Genomic DNA, 27,802 nt, shown 5'->3' with positions numbered 1-27,802 from the left:
CCACTCTCCTCCAATTCCCCGTGGCAACATCCTCAACAGATTAGTGGCTCCAGGGAACTGTGTACATTGTGTAAGGTCTTCATGGCTGCTTTGTTACATTAGAGGAGAAGATTTCTTCGTGTGGTTCTATACAGAAGCTAAAACAAGAAGGGCAAGTAAAGGAAAAAAACAATGCTGAGGCACTCAATCACCTGCCTTTTCACAAATTATGAGATGAATAAGGGAATCTCTTTTCTATAAACAAAGAATAGAAACCTATGTAGTATTAGACTGAACCATGTTAAACTGTCGATATTTGACCACTTTTGGTCTACTGCAAATAGCAATTTTATGTGAGTCAACCTGCAGATGAACTACAGCTAAGTCTGCACAACTAGCAATTAACTGCATGTCAATAGGTACTATGCTGCATTCTTTAATCATCACCAGAATTCTATAAATACTATAATTATTGTTACAGCTTCACAGATGAAGAAATGGGGGGCTTGGGGAGGTTGAGTAATGTGTTGAAAATGCCCAGCTCACAAACAGCCGAGCTGGGATTCATACTGTGGAAACGTGACTCCAGAGCCCACGCTTTGAACCACCACCCTTGAATTCTGATTTTGGTATTCACTAGCTTTGTGACCCTGGGCCAATTACTAAACTTCTCCAAGCCTCAGTGTTCTCTCCCCAGAAATAGGACTGATAATAGAATCCATCTGATGTGAGGACCAAACACAATAATGTAAGTAAAGCACTTAACACAGTGCCTGGCCCTCAGGAAGAGCTCAAATGTTATCTATTAGTAGTGTTATGGGCAGGATGATCACTCTCCTACCTTCACCAGGACCAGAAGTGAGACAGCACACGATGTATCCCCATCACCTTTTGTCATGGTCTGGTGGCTGTTCTTAGGGAGAAGGACAATGGAGTCCTCAAGTCTGGAAGTGACACCTGTCATAGTCAGCACACATTACCTTGGCGTGTAGGAAGTTCTTCACACCAAAGTGTGCACCAGCTCCCCCTCATTCAGAAGACAGACCACCGACGCCAGGCTGTCTCGGCACAGATACCCAGGGTAAACCCTGCCCTCTGCCCCATCTTCTATTCCCTGCTTGCTCTACTTTAGATTTCTATTGAGAATCTGGAACATTTTCACAAACACCTTAGACTTCTCATTTATTTCCTACCTGGCTTCTTTGGCTATCAGCTGTAGAGGGTTATGCGACCCATGTTTGAAGACACATTGATGGTTTAATCTAGAAGCAGTGCTATGGAACCCAGAAGGTGGAGGTTAGGCTTTGCTTTCTGGTCCTGCTACTGACCTGCTAATTGACCTTGAACAAGTGGCTTATCATCTCTGGGCTCTAGTCCTCATCCTAATCCAGAACATCACTAAGTGTCTTTCCAGTATTAATATCTGTGATAGAGAATAAAAGAATACTAGAGGAGTTTTTAAAGAAATGTGGGATTTTTGTTTTTCCTTTTCTCTAAAAGCCAGTTAGTAGCTCATCTACTCAGGGACATCCTATTTTCTTCTGCTTACCTTTCTAAAAAAACAAACCCACTGGCAGGAGTGGGTTTTATGTTGCTCTTGATAAACTACAGACCAAGATAGAGAGCCTTGATTTCAGAACATCAGATTTCCAGTGGTATTTTTCCTTAATGATTTGCACATGTCCCTGTGGGGTGCTTATTTGTGGGTAGAGACAGGGATCTATGGAGAAAAAGTCTCACAACATAATGAAGAAAACGTGGTTTCCTTACTTATTTTCAATTTCTTTTGGGCTGTGCCTCATAGTTACACTGTTCTCCAGCAGTATTAGGTAGACTCACCCTGCATAAGGTAGATTTGATTCCTAGCACTTACCTGCCAGGTCTTATATTTTTATGATATGTTTCAGAAGCTCAAAGAATTCTTTTTAAAGAATATGCTTTTATTTTTCTATTATTTTATTTAAAAAATTTTTAGTTTGAGTAGAGCTTACACACAGTGTTACATTAGTTTCAGGTATACAACGTATATTAGTTTCAACTTCTATGTTATGCTACACAGAGTATGTGTTTAAAAATGGAAAGTTTGTCCTCAATACTCCCAGGAGGAACTGAAAGAGTTTTATGAATGGAGGAGATAGAAACAATCTCATGGCCTCTTGCCGGCTTTCTTTGCACAGAGCACTCACCACCTTCTAACATACACTATAATTTATATACAAATTGTATGTATTGTTCATTTCCTCTGCTCACAAGAATGTCAGCTTAGCAAGGAGAGATGTTTGTTTTAATCATGGCTGACTCCCAAGTATCTAGAGCAATGACTGATATATATTGGATACTCAATAAATAAATTAAACTTTATAAAATCACATAAATAATTCAGGTAGAACTAGTACCCTGCACATCTCACTTTTAGAAGTCACATTGTTTCAGGGCACATGGGTGGCTCAGTCCGTGAAGCATCCAACTTTGGCTCAGGTCATGATCTCATGGATTGTGGATTCGACCCCGTGTCAGGCTCTGTGCTGACAGCTCAGAGCTTGGAGCCTGCTTCAGATTCTGTGTCTCCCTCTCTCTCTGCCCCTTCCCTGCTCTCTCTGTCTCTCTCAAAAATAAATAAACATTGAAAAAAAATCTTAAAAAAAAAAAAAAGAAGTCACACTGTTTCGTTAGAAGGAAGAATAGGTCACACTGGCAAGGTTAATGAGGATGACCAAGGTGATTATGATGGCTGAGGCAAAAAAGTAAACATATGTGGAGTTCAGGTTTAGTTAAGCTCAACTCTACAAATACCCACATAGAAGTTCCAGGCTAAAAGAAAACTGGGCAAGGAATCTAAAAAGAAACTTAATAAGCTCAGTTTCTCCTTTCTAGCCCATTTTTGTTTAATTTCATGGAAAATTATATTTGCTGGAGAACTCCATGTATGTCTGAAGGAGTCAGATCCTTGAGGACACTTTAAGGAAAGTGGACACGCCCCCAGCTGAGTCATGTTCACTTTGTACTTAAACATTTTTTATCCCAGTCTGACCACACACCAACATCAAGGTTGATGAGATCATGCCTATAGGCCTCTTAGAGTCATAAAAGATGTCAGTTAAGTCCAAAGTAATAATATACAATATTTTTCTGGTATAATAATTGTAGGACATCAGAAGTCATGATATTTTTTCACTGCTCGTGTTATTCATGAGAGTCATACTTTTTAATTTAAATTCTGATTATCTTGTGCTACCTTTGACCTCTTAGTGTAACAAGCCAAAGGAACATATCAGTCCTGTTCATGTTTCTCTCTTCACATTCTCTGATTCTTTGGGGAAACCTAGGTATTTCATCACAAGGATGTTAGTGGCCAGAAGGTAGCAAGCCAAGGCTTCAAGTTCAGTCTCACCTTCAAAGTCCCAACATCCCAGATGGGGAATCCCAAATTACCATTTAGTGCTAAGAATAACAGGTAGAGGAATTACATTTGGGTTAACATTTTACTGTTGGGATGAAAAGAGAATTCAGGAGAAACAGCATTGTAGAACACAAATGACAGCATTATTGAGTCATTTCAAGTTCTAGGAAAATTGCACAGCTAATATAAAAAGTGAAGAAGGTATAAAGGTAACAGCAAGTATCAGTTACATTTACAAACTTACATATGTAGTTAGTTATCAGCAGCATGCTTACTATGTATCAGGAAGGATACTAAGCACTTTACATATTTTGTTTTAACTCTTCCAACAACCCTGTGTGGAAAGTACTATTATTTTAATACCTACATTAGAGCTAAAGCATCTCGGGCACAGAAAGGTTTAAAACTTGCTCAAGGTGAGGCACCTGGGTGGCTCGGTTGGTGGAGCATCTGACCTCGGCTCAGATCACGATGTCACGGTTCGTGAGTTCAAGCCCTGTGTCAGGCTCTGTGCTGACGGCTCAGAGCCTGAAGCCTGCTTCGGATTCTGTGTCTCCCACTCTCTGCCCCTCCCCGACTCACCCTCTCTCTCTCTCAAAAATAAATGAAAATTAAAAAAAAATTTTTTAGACTTGCCCAAGATTTCAAAACTAGCAAGTGGTGATAACAGGATTAGGACCCAGGCAGCCTGACTTTACAGTAAATGCACTTAAATACTACTGTATATGTTAAATTTGTTACAACTTAGAAACGGATGTGTATGGAATGTACAATGTTGAGGAGTTTGGGACATTTTCCAGCTAGCAGATCTCTCCTTGGGGAGAATATGCCATAATACCCTTGGCCAGATATCAGCAGAGAAGATCAGTTCAATGGCGCCAGCCAGCAGTAACGAGAGAGGCTGTCAAGCAATTAGCCTGATGATAATTTGGTATAATAAAACCTGCTTCAAATCATAATTTAAACAGACAATGTGGAGAACATTCTTCCTTTCTATTTCCCTATCCTCCATCTTATGCCACAGTACAAAAAGGCAGTTTGGATCACAGTGAGGCTACTGAACCCACATGCCTTGAAAAGAAATGTGACAGGAGACACACAGGAGTGGGGAGTAAGCACATGATGTAGGGGTTTTTACTCACTTGGCAAACATTTCATCAGTGCTTGCTACGATGGGCACTGGAGAGGTCAGAGAGAGCAAGACACGGTAATGCCTTAGCTTAGTATTAGAAAGTGTCAACCATCCCTCTCCTGGAAAAGACTCAGTCTGGACAAGTGGCTGGAGATGCAAAAAGATAGCTAGCCAACCTGGGTTTGAGCTACCAGGCTGACAAACTTAAATGCCTACTAGCCAGGCAGGCAGAGTAAGTGGACAAAGTAGTGGGAGTAAGATGCTTGGAAGCCATGGTGTCCCACCTCACCTGAAATGGGTACACAGAGCTCCAAGCCACTGCTTCTAGATCACATGTTTTTCCAGAAGACAGAAAGCCAGATTCTTATGTAAAACATTCGGATTTTGAACATAGATGAAACAAATGTTTGCAGGCCAAATACTTCCACAAAACGTAGTTTTCAAATTCTGCCAAAGAGCTTAATTAAATTCACTGAGTTGCGTTTTAAAAATAAATTTGCTTTCACAGTGGATTTGGTATGTGTAGACCTTCTGATCCTTATGGACACCTAGTTCAAATCATTTTTAAAATTTGAATTCAGGTGTGTAGCATAGACAGGGTGTGTAATCTGCACTAATCTTTTGTAATTGGTAAAAATTACAGCATCTGCATAAGGTTCCTTCTAGACTTTTCCAGCCTATTCTAGACTCCTCACCCCGCACTTTTGACTTCTATCATTAATTTGTTTTGCCTGTTGTTGCCATGTTCAAATCTTTAAAAAAATTTTTTTACTTCAAATATTAATCACAAGAAATTGATAACAGATTTAGTTGCTTCGGGTCTGAAAAAATAAAATTGGGTTTAAATAAATGAAGGTACAACCAAAAAGAATCATGCTAAACCCAAATCATGGAGTCCACAAACTAAGCCAAGTGCTTCTTAAAGTTCCACACATCTATTCTTTCCAATACCTAGCATGTTCTATGTGGATACCATATGCCAAGTATGTACATGTCACTCTGTACAGACTGTCTCATGTAAGAATTACAAAAATCCTCTGAGATACAAATAAGAAAAAATTTATACCCACTGTACAGCTAAAGAAAACCAGACTTGAAGTAGGTTATGCAGCTAGATCCATGGCCAATACATGAAAAGTGTAGATTCAAAGGCAGGGCTGTTACAAAGCCCAGGTATTTTTCCATTGGACTATACAGCCTCCCTTAAAATTAGTGAATGGTGTGTTTTCTTAACTCTTCCCTAAGAGTATGATAAACTCCAATTCTTAAGCAGGAGCATAACAAATATTATTCAATTTAGAATCTAACTGGGAATTCATGCTTCACATTTTAAAGACTGATAATGGTAGTAGAGGTATTGAAAGTTGTTTATTATGTAAACATAATAAATTTTTTCTCTTTTTTTTTTTCATGTAATCTCTATGCTCAACCTGGGGCTTGAACTCACAACCCTAAGATCAAGAGTCACATTATTTACTTACTGAATCCTCCAGGCACCCCATAGGTACCTTTATTTTTATAACGACTTAGTGAACACAGTAAGTAAATATGTGTGTATATATAATGTATGTGTATTACACATTGTGTGTGTGTGTGTGTGTGTGTGTATCAACTACCTTTTATTATCACATGTCCTACCTAGCTTTATTTACCTAATTTCCTGGGACTCAAGACAACATTGTCTTGTACAAATGTAGTCCTGAGACAGGAGGCAGATTTGGATGTTTAGAGATTTTTCTCTTGAGAAATTGGTGCAGCATGGAAATGGGATTAGAACTTCCTCTAAGAGGGGCTTCCTGGTGATGAGCGGACTGTAAAGGAATTGCAGAGAAGTTGTCTTGAAGCTGTGTTCTGCATAGCAGATTCATTGTTTTTACTTAGGAGCAGTTCTCATTCATCTTTTAACAAGACTAATAAAACATAAATTGTTTATAGTAGAGAATATTATTTTACTGGGTGAGCAACTAACATATATATTCTCTGGAGATGGGTGGGTGTCTAAGGCCCCACGATCTGCCAATACCAGCTGTTCATTGGTGCCTGTGGGGAAGGCAGGCTTATTCACCTGAAGCCAAGTGATTGGACGAGAACAGTAAAAGGACTTACAAGACCTTCTTTTCAAATCAGTGGACAGAGTGAACTGCCGGGCCTTTCCCAGTGGCTCATCCTTTCGGCAGATAGGAAGAGGTTGATGCATTGCCAATACTTTTTAGCTACCAGGATATAGGCCACTAGGGATTCATTCATGCCCAAGGCTTTTTAGCCTGAGATATGCAAAAATTCCAAGTATATATTACTTTTTATCTCAATAGCCACCCTGAAACCAACTATCCTGTTTGGCTAGCTTCTTCTGACATTTTAGGTAGCTCAGAAACTCAACTAAATCTGGTAAAACATCCAGATTTACCCAGAGCATCTGTTCCAAAATTTACATCTGAGCTCTCAGATCCAGGATTATGTTCCATGGGCAACAAGCTGAGTGAGCCACGCGACCTTTCCTCAAATCCATACCTGTTGGCTTAAGAACTTAAGCTATTTTTAACCCACGACATTAATTTTCGCTTTAGTCGTGGTATTCTTTTTTTAAATTTTATTTTCAAGTGAAATATTTTAATTGTGGTGAAATACACATAACATAAAAGTTACCATCTTAACCGTTTTTAAGTGTGTGATTCAGTATGTGTTCAGGATTCCTTTCATCTTACAGAATTGAAGCTCTGTGACCATAAAACAATAACTCCCCAGGCCCCTCTGCCTGCCCCGCCCCTGGCAACCACCATTCTACTTTCCATATCTATGAGCGCGGACTACTGTTCCCATAAGTGGAGCAGACAGTATTTGTCTTTTTGTGCCTGCTCGTTTCATTCAGCAATAACGTCCTCAAGGGTCATCCACGCTGCAGCATGGAATTTCATCCTCTTTAAGGCTGCAGATTCCTTGTTTGTAACTGTAACCTGTTTCCAGTTTATCTAGCAAGTTAATAAATCAACTAGATGGAGGGGGAGTACTTGTGTATTTAGTAAGACTTAAGGCTTGAAAACCATAAGCAAAGGGGCTGAGAAAAGTTGTTGAAACCCTGATAGCTGTGCATTGGAATGCATTCACAGTGCATTGGAATCACCTGGGAAGCTTGGTAAACCACCAACTGCTAGACCCAAACCCTAGAATATCGGATATAGTATAGTAGTATTTAGAGTGGGGCCAAAGAACTCGAATTTCACAGGAGTTCCTGGTCAGTGACCACGCTTTTGAGAACCAACACCAAATATTTGTCATGGTGCAACAAGGCTACCCGTCCCACCTAAGAGAGGAGGCACAGAGCAGAGTAAGAATAGTGAGAAAGTCCAGTCTTTGTGATCCCAGGGCATTGTGGGAATGAGGGGTAGACGGTGGCAAGTCAGAACAAAGCTGTGGGAACTATGTCTGCCTTCGCCTCTCTGGCCTCAAGGAGAAGACAGCAAGCACGTGAGGTAAGTGAGGGGGATTTTTAGGAAGCAGGGGACTCTCGGCTCCATCGCTCCCTTTGAGGCTCTAGGGAAAGCTCACCGTGAGGAGGCATTGGCCCACCTCGATGTAGGCAGACGTGAGATGCCAGCCGGTGGACTTGGAATGAGCAGTTGTGAAGGTGTGAGATGATCCCGGGGCAGACCCCTGGGAGGGGCATTGCTGAGGTGGGGAACTTGGCAGACGCTGTGTCTGAAGCGAATGGGAACACGGCAGACTGCATCTGCCAGTGGGAGTAACTAGCGATCCCCAGGGGCAGGGCTCAGTCCAACTCTGCACACAGTGACCGGGAAGACCGACACAGCCGAGACACCAGGGGACAGCGTGCTCAAAGACCTGCACTCGTCACTGCCCCAAACCCTCAGACACCATTTTGGCAAAGCAGCCAGGCAGTTGGAACAAAAGATGACATCTGAGAAAGGGGGCAGGCGATGTATGTTAAGAGACAGAGCATTACTTCAAGGGACTATTCCAACCATTAGACCAGCCTAGCTTCTAATTTGGCTGGGATTAAAATGTATATTGTTTTGTTTCCTTGCTAACCAGCAGGCATGAGTTTATGAGGAATACCAGATTAAGTTCTGACAGAATAAAGAATCACATTTAAAAAAAATTTTTTTAAATGTTGACTCACTTTTGAGAGAGAGACATAGTGTGAGGGGTGGGGGGCAGAGAGAGAGGGACACACAGAATCCGAAGCAAGCTCCAGGCTCTGAGTTGTCAGCACGGAGCCCAACACGGGGCTCAAACCTACCAGCCATAAGACCTGAACTGAAGTCAGAGGCTTAACCAACTGAGCCACCCAGGTGCCCCAAGAACTGCTTTTTTCCCGTATGTCTAAGGTATCGTTTGACTAGGGTTGTTAGATAAAATCAGGGACATACTTTTAATAAAAAATTGTTATCTGAAATTCAAATGTAACTGGGTATGTTGATTTGCTAAATGTGTCAGCCCTGCGTGTGATTTACTATGGCGTGCGTGTCCGTGGTTATTAGAACATCCTCTTGGCGCACTGCTTACTTCAGTCCACAAATCTCAATCATTACACTGTCTCATTATTGCACCACTTGAGGGCAATTGCCAGAGAGCTAAATCCCAATCTGTGAATCCTGGTTTTCAAGCCAGGATTGAAGCCAGTTTATTATTCCAGAAACAGTGGAATAGCAGTGAACTAGCTGAGCATAAAACTCTCCCTGTAGACAATCTACAAAGGGGCAAATCCAACCTGAAACATTCCAATAGCCTTCTTTTCACTATATCCAAACATGGACATTCACATTTGAATTGTTATAACACACCTGTAAGATGATTTCCAAAATTGTGAAATGGGCATTTCAACTATTCTGTGAGGATATATGATGTATCCTCTAACCCGCATCTCCAGGGCATAGTCTCTGGCCACTCCTCAGAGCTGTGTCAGCCACACAGGCTGACTTAACCAAGGCCAACCTTTTGAGGTAGAGGTCACCTTCTGCCCATGACTTCAAGGCTTCTAATGAGAAGACCCACCTATCTATCCACATCTCCAGCCAATTTGTCACAGAGGTAACATCATCTTGATTACCTGCAAAATGACTTTTAAAAATATGAATAATAGTTTTATTACTGCTATTTGATATCAGGGTAAGATTATATTGTTCTCAAAGGACTTTGGGTGTTCTTAGCCAATGTCTTTGGAGCTCAGCAAGTCATCCCCCAGGAAGACTCTGAGAAAGTGAGGAAGGGAAAGGTAAGTTTGAATGAGGAACCAGGAAAGAGACAGACATGAAGGAACAATTCCTAGGCGAGGAAAAATTTGAGCCAGATGGGGTGGATGTGCAGTGGGTCCTGGAACCGGGGGAAGCCAGGGGGACTCATTAGGGTGCTGGGAAGAACAGGGCATAAAGATAGATTTCATCTTCTCTAGAGGATGGATCAGACCTCAGTTGAGTCAATCTGCAGTGGATGGTGTTTTCTAGGGCTACGAGTCAGTACTCATAAAGCTAACACTTAAACCCAGCATCATTTATTGACTGTCTACTGTCTACTATGTGTGAAAGAAGTGATACACTCTCAATGTTCTCTTACAAAATGATGAATGTGCCAAACTTTCCATATTAACCAAGTACCATAACCATTTAAAATTATAGAACAAATTGTGATTGAAATAAAGCTGTGGGGAATTTTGTTTTGGAGGAAAATAAAAATGATGGGCTATATTGATTCCTTTTTTTTTTAGTTTATTTATTTATTTTGTGAGGGAGAGAGACAGAGACAGAGACAGAGAGGCAGAGAGAGAGGGAGAGAGAGAACCCAAGCAGTCTCCACACTGTCAGCACAGAGTCCAACTTGGGGCTCCATCTCACGAACCATGAGATCATGACCTGAGCCGAATGAAATCAAGTGTCAGACACCTAACCGACTGAGCCACCCAGGCGCCCTTGTATTGATTTCTTAATAACCATAACCCCCAGCACCCCTGTCACTTCTCCCTTCTTGCTGTGTTGTTTCTCCCATTTCTGTTTTGACTGGCATGTGGACTTGAGCCCATCAAATGAATTAGACAAGATGAGAAGGTTAATTTATTTAAGGGAATGTGAATCAACACTGCAGGGAAAACAAAAGGCACCAGTGTGTAACTGTCTTTAAAGCAAAACAAATAAAAGCATTGGATGAATCAAACTGTGACCACCCAGAGGCTGAAGAACCCATGTTGTTTCAGGGGTTTAAGCAATTACAGAAAACTAGCTCCTCTGCACACCTACTGGCTTAAACGTTGGGGCTCTTGTATCAGATGGACTGGAGTTCAAATCCACACTTAATAAATGTGCCCCCTTGGCCAGGCTGCACGATGGAATGTCTGGTTCCTGACATATTAAAGTAGCATAATAATAACACCCAATTCATGGGTTGTTGTAAGAATTAAATGGGAGGATGAAATGCTTGGAACGGTCAAAGCCAACAGGTGAGAGCTTCCTAGAATTTCTTATTTAAAGGCAGCAGGCAAACTTGTAAAGCAGAATTGATTACTATATCTGATCTGAATTAATCCACTTCTTCAGAAGCTACTCTGAATCTTACAAATGTGACTGCCCAGTTGGTCTGGTTCAATCACCTCATGTAAATTCAGTGTCAAGTGCCCCTATTCTTTTATCCTCTTTCCTTAATTTTAGAATGTTAATCCCAAGAAAATTTAATTCTAATACCACCCACGTTGTCTGCATTCAGGGGACAGGACAGGAGTGTCCATGAATTATTACACAAAAAGAAAAGACCTCTCACTATTGGAGGGCTGTTCTAAAAAGGTCAAGGATAAGTCAGCCTTCTCAGAACATTTTTACTGAAAGGTCTCAAAATTAAATTTGCAACAATATGATGCCTTGTAAACGTACATGTTTGCAAAGAGGAAAAATGCAAGACAGATTAAATAAAACAAAACAAAATACTGTGGGTCTTAAATTCCTGAAAATGAGTTTATTTTTCTGTTCGTTAGTATCTTGTAGAAGGACCTGGAATTTTTGACCTCTGGCCCTGACTTTGAGACAGTGATGGAAAGGGGATAACGAATCAAGAAGAAAAGGTTGAAAGGGCCCTTAATCCAAACACTGCTGGTCTCAGTAGGGATGCTGTTGAATGTTCGTGGGGCTGCAGCCCCGGGACGCACTTACCATGAATTCCCACAGACCTGTGTCGGTCCTCACGCCTCACCAAGTCAGCCCTGTTGTTATGAAGGTGTCAGATGTGAAACTATGTAAACAGAGTGACACGGAGGCCATTCCTGCCTAGTGACCTGTACCAGAAAGGTCTATTTTTAGAAATTGCTGCAGGCTGCTATGCCTTTGGAAAGAAGGCAAGCCCCATATTTTTGCTATTTTGGAACATTTCTGTGTATTTGGTTGTATTCTAAAATGTCTGTCAAAGAGTAAAGAGAAGAACCATCTTCGATCTCTCAACTTGAAAATGTGAATTTTGAATTTTACTTATACATAATGGCCAAGAAGGGGCATGAAGCGTGTCTTTTATTCCAAGGAATAACCAGGAGATCCCATCCTTTTGGGTCCTTTGTGGGCTAAAGAGACTAGGGAAGATCCATAGGAATGGCGGCTGCAGCAGGGGAAAGCTGCTGGCAAAGTCACTCGTCAGGTTTGTTAAAAAGCAGGCTCCCCCACCCTCAACCCCCAGCCCTCAGAGTCTGATTTAAGGAAGAGTACAGAGATTTGCATGTTAAACAGGCAAACAGGCATCACAGCTGATTTTGAGGGAAGTCATCTAAAGTTCACACTTTGAGGGATGACTGGGTGGCTCCGTGGGTTAGGCGTCCAACTTCAGTTCAAGTCACGATCTCAGGGTTTGTGAGTTCGAGCCCCACATCGGGCTCTCTGCTCTCAGCACAGGGCCCACTTAGGATCCTCTGTCCTCTTCTCTTTCTGCCCCTCCCCAAACCCCACTCTCTTTCAAAAATAAATAAACATTAAAGTTCACACGTTGAGGAAAAACTGCTACAGGAAGAAGATAGGAAAGCATGAAAGATGCTGAAGAGTGAGAAGTGAAAATCATTGCATAAAACATGAACACACCAAATGATCAATTCTTTTCTATCAGAAAGGAAAAGCCATAAGATTGAGGAACAGCAGAACTCTGGCATTGGAGTCGTTACGTATGTATGCCCTGACATAGCCAACTTGGTGGTAGAAAACTTGGCTTCTCCTCCTCAGCTTGTGTTTCTAGTCCTGTGACCTAAGGCTGAATCCTTCCATTTCTGGGGCTGTCAACTTATAGAAAGCAGGCAGCAGTTTCTTCAGAATGATTCTTCTTGGGGGTCAGAAGAGGGGCTCTGCCAGTGACCTAACCTGTCCCCTCCTATACTAAAGTTCTTCTACATCTACAGCCACAAGTAGATCACCTCTTGCTCTCTCTCTCAGAATAAATACACTTAAAAAAAAAAGGGAAGAAAAGGATGGGAATGCCTCCACCTAACACGTAGTAAGTAAGCAGCAGGTGCAGCATCTAATGGGTGACTATTCAGTGATTAGATAGAAGTGCACCAAACCTAAAGCCACGTTGTGTTTTCCTTGGCATATGCTGTCTTTATTGTTGAAACCTTCATACAAAGTAGGGATGATTGTCTTCACTTCCCAGAGGAAAAACAAGGGAAGTGAAAGGGGAAAGTCAGTTGGCCCAGAAGTCAAGAGTAAGGAGTGGGTTGCACACCAAGCTCCGTCAGAGTCAAAGGAAGATCTCTAACCACTGCGTAGCACTGCTGCTGGAGTAGGGGGCTTCGGGAAGGAATGTAAACCTCCGTGTGACAAGGTGGCTTCAAGGACCACATTCCAGTAAGGCTGGAAGAGCTGGAGGACAAAGAAAGGCCACTGAAAGTCGACTTTCCAGGACCTAACTCCCAGGCAAGAGCCCCAGAAGGCTACCTTACTAACGGGAGGCATGGGGCATAGGGGAGGGAATTTGGTCCATCTCATTTCACAGAGAGGAGACATACACTTTCAAATATAATCCTTCTTGGGTGGAGGATACAGGTGAAAAGTGTGGTCAGTTCAGTGATGAGATTCTTAACCATGAGAGAACAGAGAGAGCAGTGAGGGTGAGCCCAACCTGCCCAGTGAACTTTTAATGTAAGAAAAAGGACTACCCTGTCTAATGACATAATTCACAGTAGCCAACATTTATACAGCAACTTACTATACCAGCAAGGGAAATATTGTTATTATGCCCCTTTTGGAGACAGTGAAACTAAGGTAGAGGTTAAGGCCCTCAACCAACAAGTGGTAAAGCTGGGGTTCCAAGTCACAGAAACTTGCTGAGAGCCTGTGCATATAACCACCATGCCTCCTCACTGCTACTGGGTATGGTTTTGTTTTCATTTCACAGATATCTGGTGAGCACAGATCATGTGCCGGGAACCATTCCAGGCACTGAGGACACCATACTGAACAAAACCTCTACCAGTATGGACTTTATATTCCAATGAAAGGAAGCAGGATGGATGACTTTGTGAGTGTATATCTTATAGGTGAAGGAGGAGGAGGAGGAGGAGGAGGAGAAGGAGAAGAAGAAGAAGAAGAAGAAGAAGAAGAAGAAGAAGGGGTGTTACGGATACAGCAAGAAAGGGGCTGCAAGTTTTTATTTTTTTAATTATTATTTTTTTATTTGAGAGAGAGAGCACGAGTGGGGGAGGTATAGGGAGGAGAGAAAGAGAATCCCAAGCATGCTCCACACTCAGCACAGAGTCTGATGTGGGACTTGATCCCATGACCCTGGGATCATGACCTGACCTGAAATCAAGAGTTGGACACACAACTGACTGAGTCACCCAGGTGTCCGGGGCTCTAATTTTTAATTTGCTGTACATGGAAGGCTGACATTTGAGCAAATACCTAAAGGAAGTGAGGGGGCAAATCAAAAGGGCATAATAACAACTTTTTAAATTTATTTTTCTAAATAAATAATTTTTTAAATTGTTCAAAAAAAGAAACTTAAGTGGGGCACCTGGCTGGCTCATTCAGAAGAGCAGGTGACTCTTGATCTTGGGGTCATGACTTTGAGCCCCATGTTGGGTTTAGAGATTACTTAAACAAATAAAACTTTAAAAAAAATAATAAAAAACTTAAGTTACATGGCAACCAGTAGGGAAAAAACAATAGTTCTCTTTCACCACTTGCTCCTTTCAGTTATGCAGATGAAGGACGAAAGCTTATGAAAATGTCTCACTCCTGTGACTATGTTATGAAAGACTGTTTTAGGTGTCCAGGGCTTTCAGGCCCTGCTTATTCAAAAGTGATAGTTAAAAACGGCTGATTCCTAAGAGACACCTTTAAAGAAACATTCCAAAGAATCCTTTTAGAAATGCTCCTTAGGGGTGCCTGGGTGGCTTAGGCAATTGAGTGACTTTGGCTCAGGTCATGATCTTGAGGTTCTTGGGCTTGAGTCGCACATCAGGCTTTCTGCTGTCAGCATAGAGCCTGCTTTGGATCCTCTGTCCCTCTCTCTCTCTGCCCCTCCCATGCTTGTGTTCTCTTTCTGTCTCTCTCAAAATAAATAAATACACTTAAAACTTTTTTTTAAATTCTAAAAATGTTCCTTGGAACATTCACAGTCTTCGTGAAAACAATATAGCAACCTTCCTACATAGACAATAAACAAACTCACCAAGCAACCATCCCCCCAGGATTATTTTACGCCTCCTACCCACTAAGCAAACAACATCAGACAGGAATCCAACAGCAGAATAAAGAGGACGTGGAAAATTTGTATTTTTTAAATGCACTGACAAACTGTTACAGTTGACCCTCAAACCTCACAGGGCTTAGGGATGTCCGCTGTCTACACAGTCAAAAATCTGTGTCTAACATTTGACTCCCCAAAAACTTAACTACTCATAGACTACTGTTGACTGGAAGCCTTACTGAGAACAGTCTATCGATAGATTTTGTATGTTATATGGATTATAAACGGTACTGCTACAATACAGTAAGCTAGAGAAAAGGGAATCATAAGGAAGGGACAATACTTGTACAGTACTATATTTATTGAAAACAATCCATGTATAAGTGGACCCGAGCAGTCCAAACTCATGTTGTTCAAGGGTTGACTGTGCTATTCCAGCAGGCCAGCAGCTAGTGAAGAGAGAGTGAGCCTCTAAACTGGAGAGGCAGTTGGAACAAACATTTTAGTAACAGAGGCAAAGGGGCAAAGAGGCTGGTCTTAGAGCTATTATTTTATCAAGGACTAACAAGGCTCTTCAAGACTGCCACATGCTAGGACTCCAGAGGCAATAGAACCATTAGAAGACAGGTGGTAACAAACACATATTTGGGGTCATCACCTTAAATAGCAGTGGTCAAAGGGGTGCCTGGGTAGCTCAGTCTGTCGAGCATCTGACTTCAGCTCAGGTCATGATCACACAGTTTGTGGGTTTGAGTTAGGCTTGTTACTGTCACCCTGTGAGTGCAGAGCCCACTTTGGGTCCTGAGGGGTCATCTCAACTCAGCCAGACCCAGGGGGTTCTCTGACTTTTGAAGGCTGAGCCTGCATAGGGCTCTTAGTGCTTCCAAACCTATTATTTTAAGCTTCTTCCCAGGACTTTAGTAGGACACCTGTGATCTTAGAGCCATTATACTTAAATAAGACATAAAAATATATAATCTGGAAGGAAAGTGGACAGTAAAACAACGGAATTATCCAGAACAGGACAAAACTGCCAGGAAGCTTGGATTTCCCATTGAGGACACATGTAGTGTATTCAACAATGGATTCAATTCTTTCTGGAAACCATTTCTCTACCCAGCGCTCCCAAGAAGTATGGGATTTGTGCTAAGGCTATCCAAAGTGTGATTTTTAAAAAACCCGGAACTGAAAAGGTAAATGAATATTCCATGAAGATAGATCGATGCTCACATGCTTGTTCAACTCCAGCACCTCTTGACTTTTCTTCATGAAGCATGTCCCATTAGATCGAATAAGTTCAATGGCATGGAGCAAGCCATCTTTCTTTAATGGGGACACCATCCAGAAATGACATGTAGACTGAATATGGCACCTATGGCATAATGGGTATGGGTTTACTTGCTCAAAACAGCTGGATGGCCCCCATACCTGCTGGCAAAAATGAGCTCCCCCGATGCAATGGCATGTGGTAAGAGCTCAGGTCACAGACATTCATGGGGAGGGGGAGGGTGGGTGGGAGGCAGAACAAGTGCTGCCCAGAGACAACCCCTCCCCTGCCCACGCCCACTTATCAGTAGCAACATCTCTTAGTGAGCTCTCAAAAAAATGCCACCTCCATGTAGCAGCAATGAGAAACAGGTCTCAAAAAATGCAAGAACAGAAGGCACTGGTGGGGTGGCCCTTCCCCAGCAGGCCTCTCTGGATCCTAGACAGTCCTGAAATCTATGAAGCAGGGGTCTTCGTGTTTGCTCTTCAATTCCCTGTGTGAACCAGGCTCTGGTCTGCTCCTTGCCTCCCCTGGTCTGCCTTCCTGGTTCTCCTCCTGCTACTACCCAAATGTCCCCTTGCACTATGTGTTTTTCTTTTACCTCTTAGTTCCTGCCTCGTTGTTGTTTCTCTTTATCACTTTGACTTACAGCTTAAACCCCTGGTTCTCAAACTTTGCACAACAGGATCACCCAGGCAGCTTTTAAAATGTCCATGCTAGGTTACACCCTATACCAAGTCAATTAGAACTCTAGGCATGAAACCTGAGTATTGGTTTGTTTTTTATTAACTTCCTATATAAATTCCAATGTAGCCAAGTTTGAGAAAGAGCAGCTTTAAGCCATTTTGAATCAAGGGTGCAGAATTACAAACATTTGGTTCATATTCTAAATTGGAATTACCCAGACTTATCTGGGCATATATCTGGGTGTGTATACCCACATTTGGAACCAGGGGAAAGGATGCCCCCATAACTTCTGAGTGATCTCAGAACTCAGATTTCATATCCTTTGTAAAGGCTCAGACAGATATTTGAGTGCCATTCTTTGATGGTGGGGCATGGAGTGGTGACTCCTGCTTGGAATACATTTGTTCAAAGTCAAACCATGTTATCCCAGGAATGAAACCGGGTCTTTCATCATCAAACCTCCTTCATTGGGAAACAGTACAGCATTCCTTTGCATGCAGCTAGCGTTCAGTGCATAGCCAGTGAGCATATGTAATGCACTGAATAAAAATAGTGGTTATCATTATGGGCTACAGGAAAAAAAATGTCCCTTTTCTCATTACAGTAAGGGAGTCTTATTGCATACCTCTCAGGAAACCTAATAATGTGTTACATGAATTTTCCATGGGAAGGAACAACTGGTTAGGAAATCAAATACTATACTTCTAGACAGTGACATTCAAACCTAGGACCCCAGGGGAACCAAAAACTGCTCTGAGTATGGTCCCAGCAGGATTGAAATACCTCCTCAAAGCATACTGAGCAAATTCCCATGATGCCAGGCCTCTCGGAACAGTTTCTGGGGGTCGAAGGCCACTGCAGCTGCCTCCTTCCCCTCCTCTCCACCACTTGCTCAAGCGGAAAAAATGTTTCAAGGGTAAGTTACCACAGTTCTCAGTTATACTGATTCCCTCTCTGGTGAAGCCTAACCCTGGGTCCCGAGACGGGATGCGGACCATACTGCAGCTTGGGGATTTGCATTCACATTCAGCTATGTGCCGGCCCTTTGCTCAGATTAAGAACTGCAAAGGCCAAAAGAGCGGGAAGGACAAGCGAAGTCATGGTGAGGGTCACTGGGCGCGGGGTGGAGACAAGAAGGTCATCACAAGTGCTAGGCGGGCCGGTGGGGGTGGGAGGTATCCTGTGAGGCATGAAGAGCTTCCAACACAGAAGGCACAAGAGTGATCCTACCCACCATCCTAGCCACCACTAGAGCTGCATACTCTCCTGAGAGGCCGCGGCTGTAACACACCCCCTTCTACCTCCACAGAGGACTCAGCCACAGAGCACAGCATGGGGCCCCTTTCCATATCTTGAGAGGCAAATCTCAGGACTCGCACACCTCTTTCTCATCTGGCTTCTGTGTGCAGGTAAGGCGGAGGGAGCCACCTGTGTTGTGCACAGAGGCAAGTACCTGGAGCTTCAAGAACAGTCTCTAAAAAGATCATCGCTCCTTTTCTAATCGCCCTCAGCTCCTCCTGCCTGCCCACTTGAGAGTTATCTTTTGACATCATTGTTTTCCCAAAGGCCACATACCGTGCTGTCTAGAGAACATTACATCTTCAAATTGTTCAGCCTGTGCTGCGTGTGTTTATATAACCTAAGCATTTAATTCAGTGGCACAAAGATGCACCGGCAGGTGAAAGCCACTTCCCAGAAAGCCCTGTCTGCAGCCTGAGGGTCCCCTCTTCTGTAGCTCAGCCTCTCACCAGTGAGCCACGACTTGTGACTTGTTTTAGAATCAGAACTCTTTTTATTGAAGTTTTCCAGGAGAAGGTCTTTTAAAAAAATCCCACTCTGAACTTGGGCCTAATTGACACTGTCCTTTAAAATTAAATTTCCTTCGAGCAAAATGGTTATAATCAGAAACTTTAAAATTCATAGATTCTCATTTCCACAAATAAGTCAAATCCATGCATTAAATAGAAAAATCGGGGTGTCCGGGTGGCTCAGTTGGTTGAATGCCCGACTTCAGCTAGGGTCATGATCTCCGGTTCTTGAGTTCAAGCCCCTCATCAGGCTCACTGCTGTCAGCGTGGAGCCCATTTCAGATCCTCTGTCTCCCTCTCTCTCTCTGCCCTCTCCCATCCTTCCCCACGCTCAATCTCTCCCCCTCAAAAAGTAATTAAACATTAAAAAAATAGATCAAAAGAGAATGTAGTCAGGTACATTTCCATGAGCCAAAATTGTACAATGCATACTCCTCATGGAATAATGATTTGATATTTTATTACAATGAAGCATTTTCAAATATCATTATAGCAACTCAGTAGGGAGTTCTCCACTTTAAGAGGAAACTTAGTCTCAGAGAGATTGACTTGTGCCCATGACACAAATTGGAGATTAGTGTCCAAGTGACAGGGCCTCCCCTTTGGCATGCCGCTTACCATTTCATACCTGAGAACTGGCAACCTGGTGTTCACATAATCTGGTATGGAGATTGTCCATTTGTAAGGACAAAACAGATGCTTTTTATGTTCCAGGTAAGTTTAACCTGTCCTTCAAACTTTGTTGCTTTTAAAATCGGGAGTTCTGTACTTTTTAAAGTTCTTAATAAGTCATTTTCTTAAATTGCCTTAAATTAGTTAAAAAGAGACATCAGGGGTTAATCTAACTTGTTTTAAAAATACAGATGCTTTTTAAGGGGATAGACTCAGGCAGGTAGTAGGGAACAGAGGGGAGGTGACGAAGGGGAGGGAAGAAATGATTTTCTTTTGTAAACCATAACCATGAGTTGAAAAAGGAACTTATTTGAAAATCCTTTTTTTTTTTTAAATTAATAGTTAATAGAGCTCATTTTTGTATCTTTTAAAAGAGTCTTGGAGCGGCTGGGTGGCTCACTTGGTTGAGTGTCCAGCTTTTGATTTTGGTTTGGGCCACAATCCCAGATCTCAGGGTGGTGGGATTGAGCCCCCCATTGGGCTCCATGCTGAGCACGGAGCCTGCATAAGATGCTCTCTCTCTCTCTCTCTCTCTCTCTCTCTCTCTTCTTTCTCTCTCCCTCTGCCCCTCTCCCCCCTGTTGCATGTACTCTCTCTAAAATTTAAAAAAAAAATAAAATAAAACAAAAAGGCCTTAAAATGCATTCTGTTACCAGATACTTCTTTTGAGATCACTAACTTGCAAATCCTAAATGAGCTATATCTCACAACACAGTCTAGACATTAGAAAGAATTCTGTGTCACAGAAATCTGACACAGAGGTAGCAAGTGTGTGAGCCACCCATCCCATTCCATTCCAATAATGTCATCTCATGCATTTATAAAAAGAACTATTCTGCTAACCCTCAGATATGTGGGATGGGTTTTGGGGGGGGGGAGTGTGGGCCCAAGGGCTGTGGTGAACTTAATTCCATCCCCAGTTTTGTTATATGGAGGAAGCAAGTCTAAAGGAACAAATGGCTTTATTTCCAGAAGCCGATGAAGAACCTGGGTGCACAAAGCAGTGACATGCATTTCTTCTGAACCCCCACAGGAAGTTCAAGGTCAATGGCAATCACTTCTTCATTTAACAATTTTTTCACGGATGAGTTAAAAATCAACGTATTGGGTTTTTCTAGTTTTCGAGTTTTGACGGTTTCTTTAAGCATCGCAAATATTTCTAAACAGAGGAGGCAGTGAGTAGAAAGCATTAGTCCACTAACTGAGATGCCAAGAGCCCCCAGACCTGTGTTCTCAAAGACCAAGCTTCTCACTTAGGCTACTAGCATTTGGCCTCGGGCAAGTCACTACACATCTATGGATGCAGTTCCTTCATTTCTTCCTCCCGGCGGAGCCATGGACTGAAAGTAACAAAACCTAGATTCTCACTTTGGTCCCACTACACCAGGCAGTTCACATATTCTAGGCAGATGCTTATGGGTTTGTTTTTTTTTTTAATTAATTCAACCTCCCTTTCTCTTCTGTCCCTCTTTTTTCAGTAAAATGTGATCAACTACTCCTACTTCTCACACACATATAATCAGTCAAAAACAAAAACAAACAAACAAACAAACAAAAAACATTCCCTTCCAATACCATCAACTCACAGAATAATGAATGGAGAGGGAAAATGCTTATTTAAATTTGCAGAAATGCTGGGAAGATTTGGGAGTAAGATTTCATTCTGAAAAGGGACTCACTTTCCCCCTTATTTTATCTTTGTATTTACTTACAGTTCTGAATCAGGCATACTGCCTCCTATGATCAGAAGGACCATTTCCTCACCACAGTTCTCCCGTTAACTGGGACCTCCAATCAGATGCTATGTTCTAGAGGTTAGAGTAGACTTCTCACAAGAGGTAATTTACTTAACAAATGTGCATTATATTTCCAGGAGAGCTCATGCTTTAATCACCATGGTATATATACTGCATACATACATTTCTCATTTAAATCCCATGACCTTCAGATAGATTAAATGACTTGCCCAGGGTCACAGAGCTAGTACCTAATGCCATCAGACTTCATATCCAGGCAGCCTCAAACCTTCATCACCATCTCACACATCCTCTCTTAGAAAGAATGAGACTGACTTTCACATGGCTTCACACAACTTACATGAGCCTTGCAAAACAATACAAAGCACTTAGCATGAAATATACCACAAAACTTTTCTTAGCTACACAGGACAACAAAGTATTGATATCAGATTTAGGAATAGGATGGTTTTGGGCAAAAATGGCACCTTTACGCAGAAGGTTGGGAGATTGATTTGCCAAGAAAAATGGGGGTTGTGGGGCGATCAGAATTGGGATTACAGATCCATTGGTCTCAATGACATAATGAGTATCCAATTCAAGATAGGAATCCAAGTCTCAACTCAGGGTAAGAACATGAGTTTAGGTGAATACCCAGAAATTACCCCAACAGTCTATTCTGAAATGGAATTGTAGCCTATTGGGTTTTTTTTTTCATTTTTGTTTGTTTTTAATTTAAATTTTAGTTGATCTGCAAATAGCAATGAGTATTCCCTATATTAAAAGCAGCTGGAATCACCTGCAGGAATGTTAAACCTGAAGATCTTTTCCTTTGTTTCCACTTTAACAGTTAACTTGGTTCTAAGACTTGTATTTCACATGTATCTGTCAAATAAAGTCTCTATTGATTTGAAAGAGGGTTTGGAGTATTAGCTCTTACTTGTGTACATGTCTGCTTTCTAATTTAAATGCTTTGCATTCCACAAAGGTTTGTTTCTTCAGTTTTCCTTCAGCTAAGGAAATGTTTGTTTTCCTTCTGGAAGGTCTTTTCTTTGGTCCCCTTTTTGTTTTATGATTTTCCCCCCATTTATCCATCACTAGCTGTGGGACTCCTCTCTTTGTATACCCAGCACCCAATACATTCTCTGCTCCTGCAGCAAGGCCACTGCCCCTTCACTCCCTGTTCCTAGAGGACTAACTCTGCCTTCTTCATGGGTCAGCAGATCTTGTAAGGCCTTTGACCCACAACTCACTCGAGACTGCATTTCTCTTGTCACTGTAGCCTTTAAAGAAGGTGTTTCTACATTTGATTGTTTTTACTCACTGGGTAAGATACTCTCAAAACATATATAAACACCACTTCTCTGCCTAACATTCTTGGCATTTTTATGATGGATGTGAGGTGTTGCCCTCAACTACCCAAAGCTAACTTTAAGGGAAAAAGAGGCAGGTACACTTAGAGCTGCTGATATGTAAATTTTCACTACACAAATGATTTCTCTATTAAACAGACCCTCCAGTTATGTTTACAGGAAGCCACCTCAAACATTTTTAAAAGCACAGAGATCACTCAGGAAAAGAAGGAAAATTAATTAATGAAATACACAAGTCACTCTATCATGAATTAATAGAAGGAAATGAAATCTCAGGACATGACATGTGCCTAGGTAGAAAGGCAAGACTTCTCAAGAAAATGACAGCTCTACTCAATACAAAGCCAGATTAATCCAGAGCAAAGGGGTTTGCATTTACCCAGTTCTCTGTAAGGTCACCGAGGAATGTCCATCCATGTCTACCAAAGCACGTTTATAATCCCCATCTCTAAGAATGTGTGAGAAGTAAAGACAGCCTCCTTTTCCTCAAACTCTGAGAGTTCAACTATAAAAATCAACACATAATAGATGAGATAAGACATATTCAAAAGGTATCTTAAAGACAAAATGTTTCCCACACCAGAAACAGGGAATGCAAGGACTCTCCAGTAACCTTATCGATCACATTAGCATATCTAAAGAAAGAATGTGTCAATCAGAGAGGGGATTTGGTGTGGAGACACAGGGAAGAAATGAGACTGGAGAGCAGGGCTCAGGCAGCATGACTCCCTGCCGTCCAGAGGGGAAAGGGTCCCACTCACCAGTGCGAGCATCTGGGCCGCCGGGCAGATGTGGCCCTAGTGGAAGCGGGGCCATCTGGCCATCAGGGCAGATGCCAGCACATGCTGGGGGCCCAGAGCCTGTCCCTTCACCCTGACAGAGATCACCAGGCAACCACCTGACCTCACTATGGTCAGACTTCTTAGTTTTCCTGTCAGATAAAGTTTTGACTCTTGGACCACTTGGGATATTTGTTCCACTTAGAGTCATCTTTTTCAAAACGAGTTAATACACTGACATTGTGGTATACATTCTTCAACTTCTTGTGAGTTTGGATAATGTAAATTAATCTTCCTAAATTTTATGAACTCCTGGGCACTGTCATAACCAATACTGTGCCTGTAAGGCTGGTGACCAGCCCCTTAATGATAGTAAATTCACCAGGAGAGTAAAGGAGGTGGGAGGGGAGGAGTGGAAAGAAGGGTTTCTTGATAACCAGGCAATCAGCATGTTTGGCAACGTGGCAAAACTCTTCCATTTTACCGCATGCCCCTCTAACCCAATCCAGAATAATTATGATCAAATATTGCATACCTACTATGTACTTACTGCTTTATTCATTAAATCCACATAATGTGCTTTTGTGGCAAGAATTTCTACTTCCATTTTATAAATGAAAAAAAAATGAGGTTTAGAGAGGCCCAAAGTCATGAAGCTTGCAAATGACAAGGCCAGATTTCAACCCTGAGACTGGTTCCTGTTCTGCTAGAAGAAGTAATTCAAATCTCATGTCATCATCCACTAGAAGGCAGAACAGGAGGCCAGCATGAGTACTTTTCATAGCAAGACATGGAGCAGCCCTCTCCAGAAGTTCATCTATCACTAGAATCCCATCAAAACAAATCAAGCCTATGGATTCCACTATTGCTCCTCAACAGAAAAAATGCCAGTGTCCTAAAGGTGGGCTTTGGGTTTCAGTGCCAAAGAGAGTTCAGAACCTTCAGCACTCTTTCTGGACACATGGAATAGTCCTCATGGTTCTGAGTCTTCCCATGCATCTGTTTGAGAAATCAGCCACCATGTTTTGGATGACTGCTTGCTTTACTCAAATCATGACCCATAAGGAATGAGCCTATGCCTACAGTTGGCCAATAATAATACAAAGAGCAGCAGCATCTGTTGCAACCATGTTATTACCATGAGTATGCAGAGTATTTCATTTCACCTTTCCAATCACCCTGTAAAGTAGATCTTTTAATCTCCATTTAAAGATGTGGAAACTGAATCTTCTGAGGTTAAGTAAGTTGCCCAAGGTCACACAGATAGATGACAGCCCTGGAATGTGAACCAGGGCCTGATCTAACTCTGTGCTTTGAGCCACTCTGTATCGCTGGCCATCAGAGAAGCAATGGCTAGTTAGATGGCCCTGAAGAGACACCAGACACAGCCCAGAACTGAGGAGTCACATAGTGAGACCACACCCAGGGCTGTGTTTTTGTGGCTGGGAGCACCTTCTACACAAGGGCTCACTCAATAAAGTTTGGGGAATGAATGAATGTAAGAGTGAATGGTCCCAAAAGAGGATCTCTTATGAATGATGAAAAGATTAGGTAACTTTTCACATCCCGAACACAGTGTAGCCTGATGAGTGACTCCTAGAGTTCCAGCCAACTTGAACATTCTCAAATATTATCACATATAGTTGCCATGTGAGGCAGCCAAAAACTGATTAGTGTAGAAATATCCAAATAAGCAAAACATGCAGGTATAGGGCTTAGTAGATCAAGGTAATAACTCTCACGTGGTGTGGGGTGAAGCAGAACCAGGGGTATCCATCTAGATTCTCTTTGGTTCTTCCACTTATCAGCTCTGCTGCCTTCAGTCATTTAGGTAACCTCTTGCCTATAAGTGGGGATAGTGGTGGCCATCTCACATAAGATTCTTATGAGGTTAAAGGAGCTAACAGAGTCGCGCTTGGTTTGTAACAGTGCTAAAAAAAAAAAAAATTGTTTTAACCCCTACCCCCTTTTTATAAATAATTCCTCCACCAAGATGCTGGTTTCCCAGGAGTGGGAAGTGTTTTACTTTAAGGCATTATACCCAATCAAAACCCAAACCTTTTCCAAGAAAACAGCCACCACAGTTGCAACCAGGAAAACAAAACAAAACAAACAAAAGAAGGAATTCGCTTGTTTTGATGACCGCTGAGGTGTAGGTGAGGCTAGTGGAATGCCACATAAAGCTCCAAGCCAACTGCTTTCTCTAGTTCCACAATGAGACAAGGCTTCTCAGAGCTCTGACCACAGCTGGGATTAGAGTCACCTTTCATTACACCTAGAAATTTAGGAAGTGCTGTGAGACAGCTCTATCAAGCCAGTACCTGCTGGGAAAGCCAGTGTCTGAAAACAAAGTGGTGACTGAAATGTCTTCACTCAACTTCCTCCTCACATGCCACATGGAAAAAACCCGGGGAGTGGGAGGTGGTGAATGGGGTGGAGGCGAGGAGGCATCAGGCTCCACTCATGGGGGTTTAAAAAACAAGGTACTGAACACAGCCCTTCCAGGGAGGTGGGTCAGGGTTGGGGCGCCGGCCCAGCCTACCTGCGTACCAGCAGCCTGAGGGTCTTGTAGGATCCTTTCACCAGGGAAACGGCCTCCCTCCTGGAGCTGCTCAACACAACCTCATTGATGTGCACCACCTCGTCCCCAGCTCGCAGTTTGGAGCTCACCGAGTCAGCTTTGCCCCCTTCTTCGATCTGCTCAGAGAGAAGAGAGAGCCATAGGTGAGCTGCCCCAGGCCCTGCTGGACTTCTGCAGAGCCCGACAGACCGGTTATGACCACGCCCCACTGGTAGCCAACCCGAGGGTATAGGGAGAGAAGATAGGGATTGCCTCCTGTTTTCCACACCCTCTAGCACCCGGCACCCTGACTGCCCACAGAGGGTGCTCAGAAACATTAGCTGAAGGGGTGAAACTATTGTTTCCATCCAAAAGCAGCTACCCATTCCACTCTTGACCCCCACCCCTTTCCAGCTTCAACTCCCAAAGTCCACTTGAAGCAACTGTTTTGTTCCTTTCTGAGTTGAGTTCTTCTTATCTGATTATTTGATCTAAACTTATAATTCAGTTGATAAGTAAGCTGTGGTACATCCAGACGATGGAGTATTACTTAACACTAAAAATAAATGAGCTATCAAGCCAAGAAAAACATGGAAGAAACTTAAATGTGTCTTACTAAGTGAAAGAAGCCAATCTGAAAGGCTACATACTGCATTCAAACTACATGACATTCCAGCAAGGAAAAACTATGGGAATAGTAGGAAGATCAGTGCTTGCCTGGTTTAGAGGGAAGGGAGGGGTAAATTTAAGGCAGTGAAACTACTCTGTGTGAGAGTAGACGGGTGGATAACACGACATTATACCATACATGTGTAACACCAAGAGTGAACCCTAATGTAAGCTATAGACTTTGGGGGATAACGATGAGTCAATGTAGTTTCATCGAGTAACAAATGTACCACCCTGGCAGGGGATGTTGATGACGGGGGATGCTATCCAAAGGAAGGGGAGCAGAGGGTAAATGGGAACTTTACTGCACTCAATTTTGCTGTGAACCTAAAACTGCTGTACTAAATAAGATCTATAAAAATATTATAATTCATTCAGCAAAGGGATTCAACACTGGCTTTACACAAGAAATTGTCGTAGGTGCTAAGGGTGTAGCAGTGGATGAAACAGAAACCCTTGTTTTTCTGGTGCTTAGGGTAGACATGGGGAAGCAAACCCTAAACATAATAAACAAGTAACGGATGTACTACATTAGAAGTTGATGATGCATTTTGGAAACCAATAGAGCAAAATAATTGCTTGGTCCAGTCATCATATGCCAATGGATGCTTGTGGAATATCCGTAATGATGAAAGAGATTAAAAAACAAAAAAAGAAAAGAAAACAAAAAGCACTTAAAAAAAACCTGACCCATATTTTCTCTTTTTTCAATAATTACTCACTAGAATCACCCACATTTTCATAAACCTTCAATAGTTTTAATATATATAAAATGGACCAAATTCTTATAATGAATTTATATGTTTGGCCCTTGCTAGCCTTTATTTTTAGTTATTAATATATGCTAAAACTGATGCTTTAATGAACCTAAAATGATGTTTATTAGTTTACTCTTAAATCACATATTCATTAATTTATTAGAAAGGATAAAAATAATAAAGTACTTAGGGGCGCCTGGGTGGCTTAGTCGGTTAAGCGTCCGACTTTCGCTTAGGTCATGATCTCACGGTTTGTGGGTTCGGGCCCCGCGTCGGGCTCTGTGCTGACTGCCAGCTCAGAGCCTGGAGCCTGTTTCAGT

General features: G+C 42.2%; 1 protein-coding gene across 1 annotated transcript in view; it reads right to left on the bottom strand.

Moving 5' to 3' along the window:
* The window catches only part of SHROOM3 (shroom family member 3), a 301,596-nt gene that overhangs the window by 172,475 nt on the left and 101,319 nt on the right, over positions 1 to 27,802 (bottom strand). Inside the window, 1 exon segment of the mRNA XM_077750890.1 lies at positions 26,038 to 26,192. Coding sequence (XP_077607016.1) covers positions 26,038 to 26,192 — 155 coding nt within the window.

Source organism: Crocuta crocuta, unplaced genomic scaffold (assembly GCF_008692635.1).
Source record: "Crocuta crocuta isolate KB4526 unplaced genomic scaffold, BGI_CrCroc_1.0 scaffold1, whole genome shotgun sequence".
Lineage (NCBI taxonomy): Eukaryota > Metazoa > Chordata > Mammalia > Carnivora > Hyaenidae > Crocuta > Crocuta crocuta.
The sequence above is the reverse complement of the archived record's forward strand: the minus strand, read 5'-3'. Positions and strand labels throughout refer to the sequence as shown.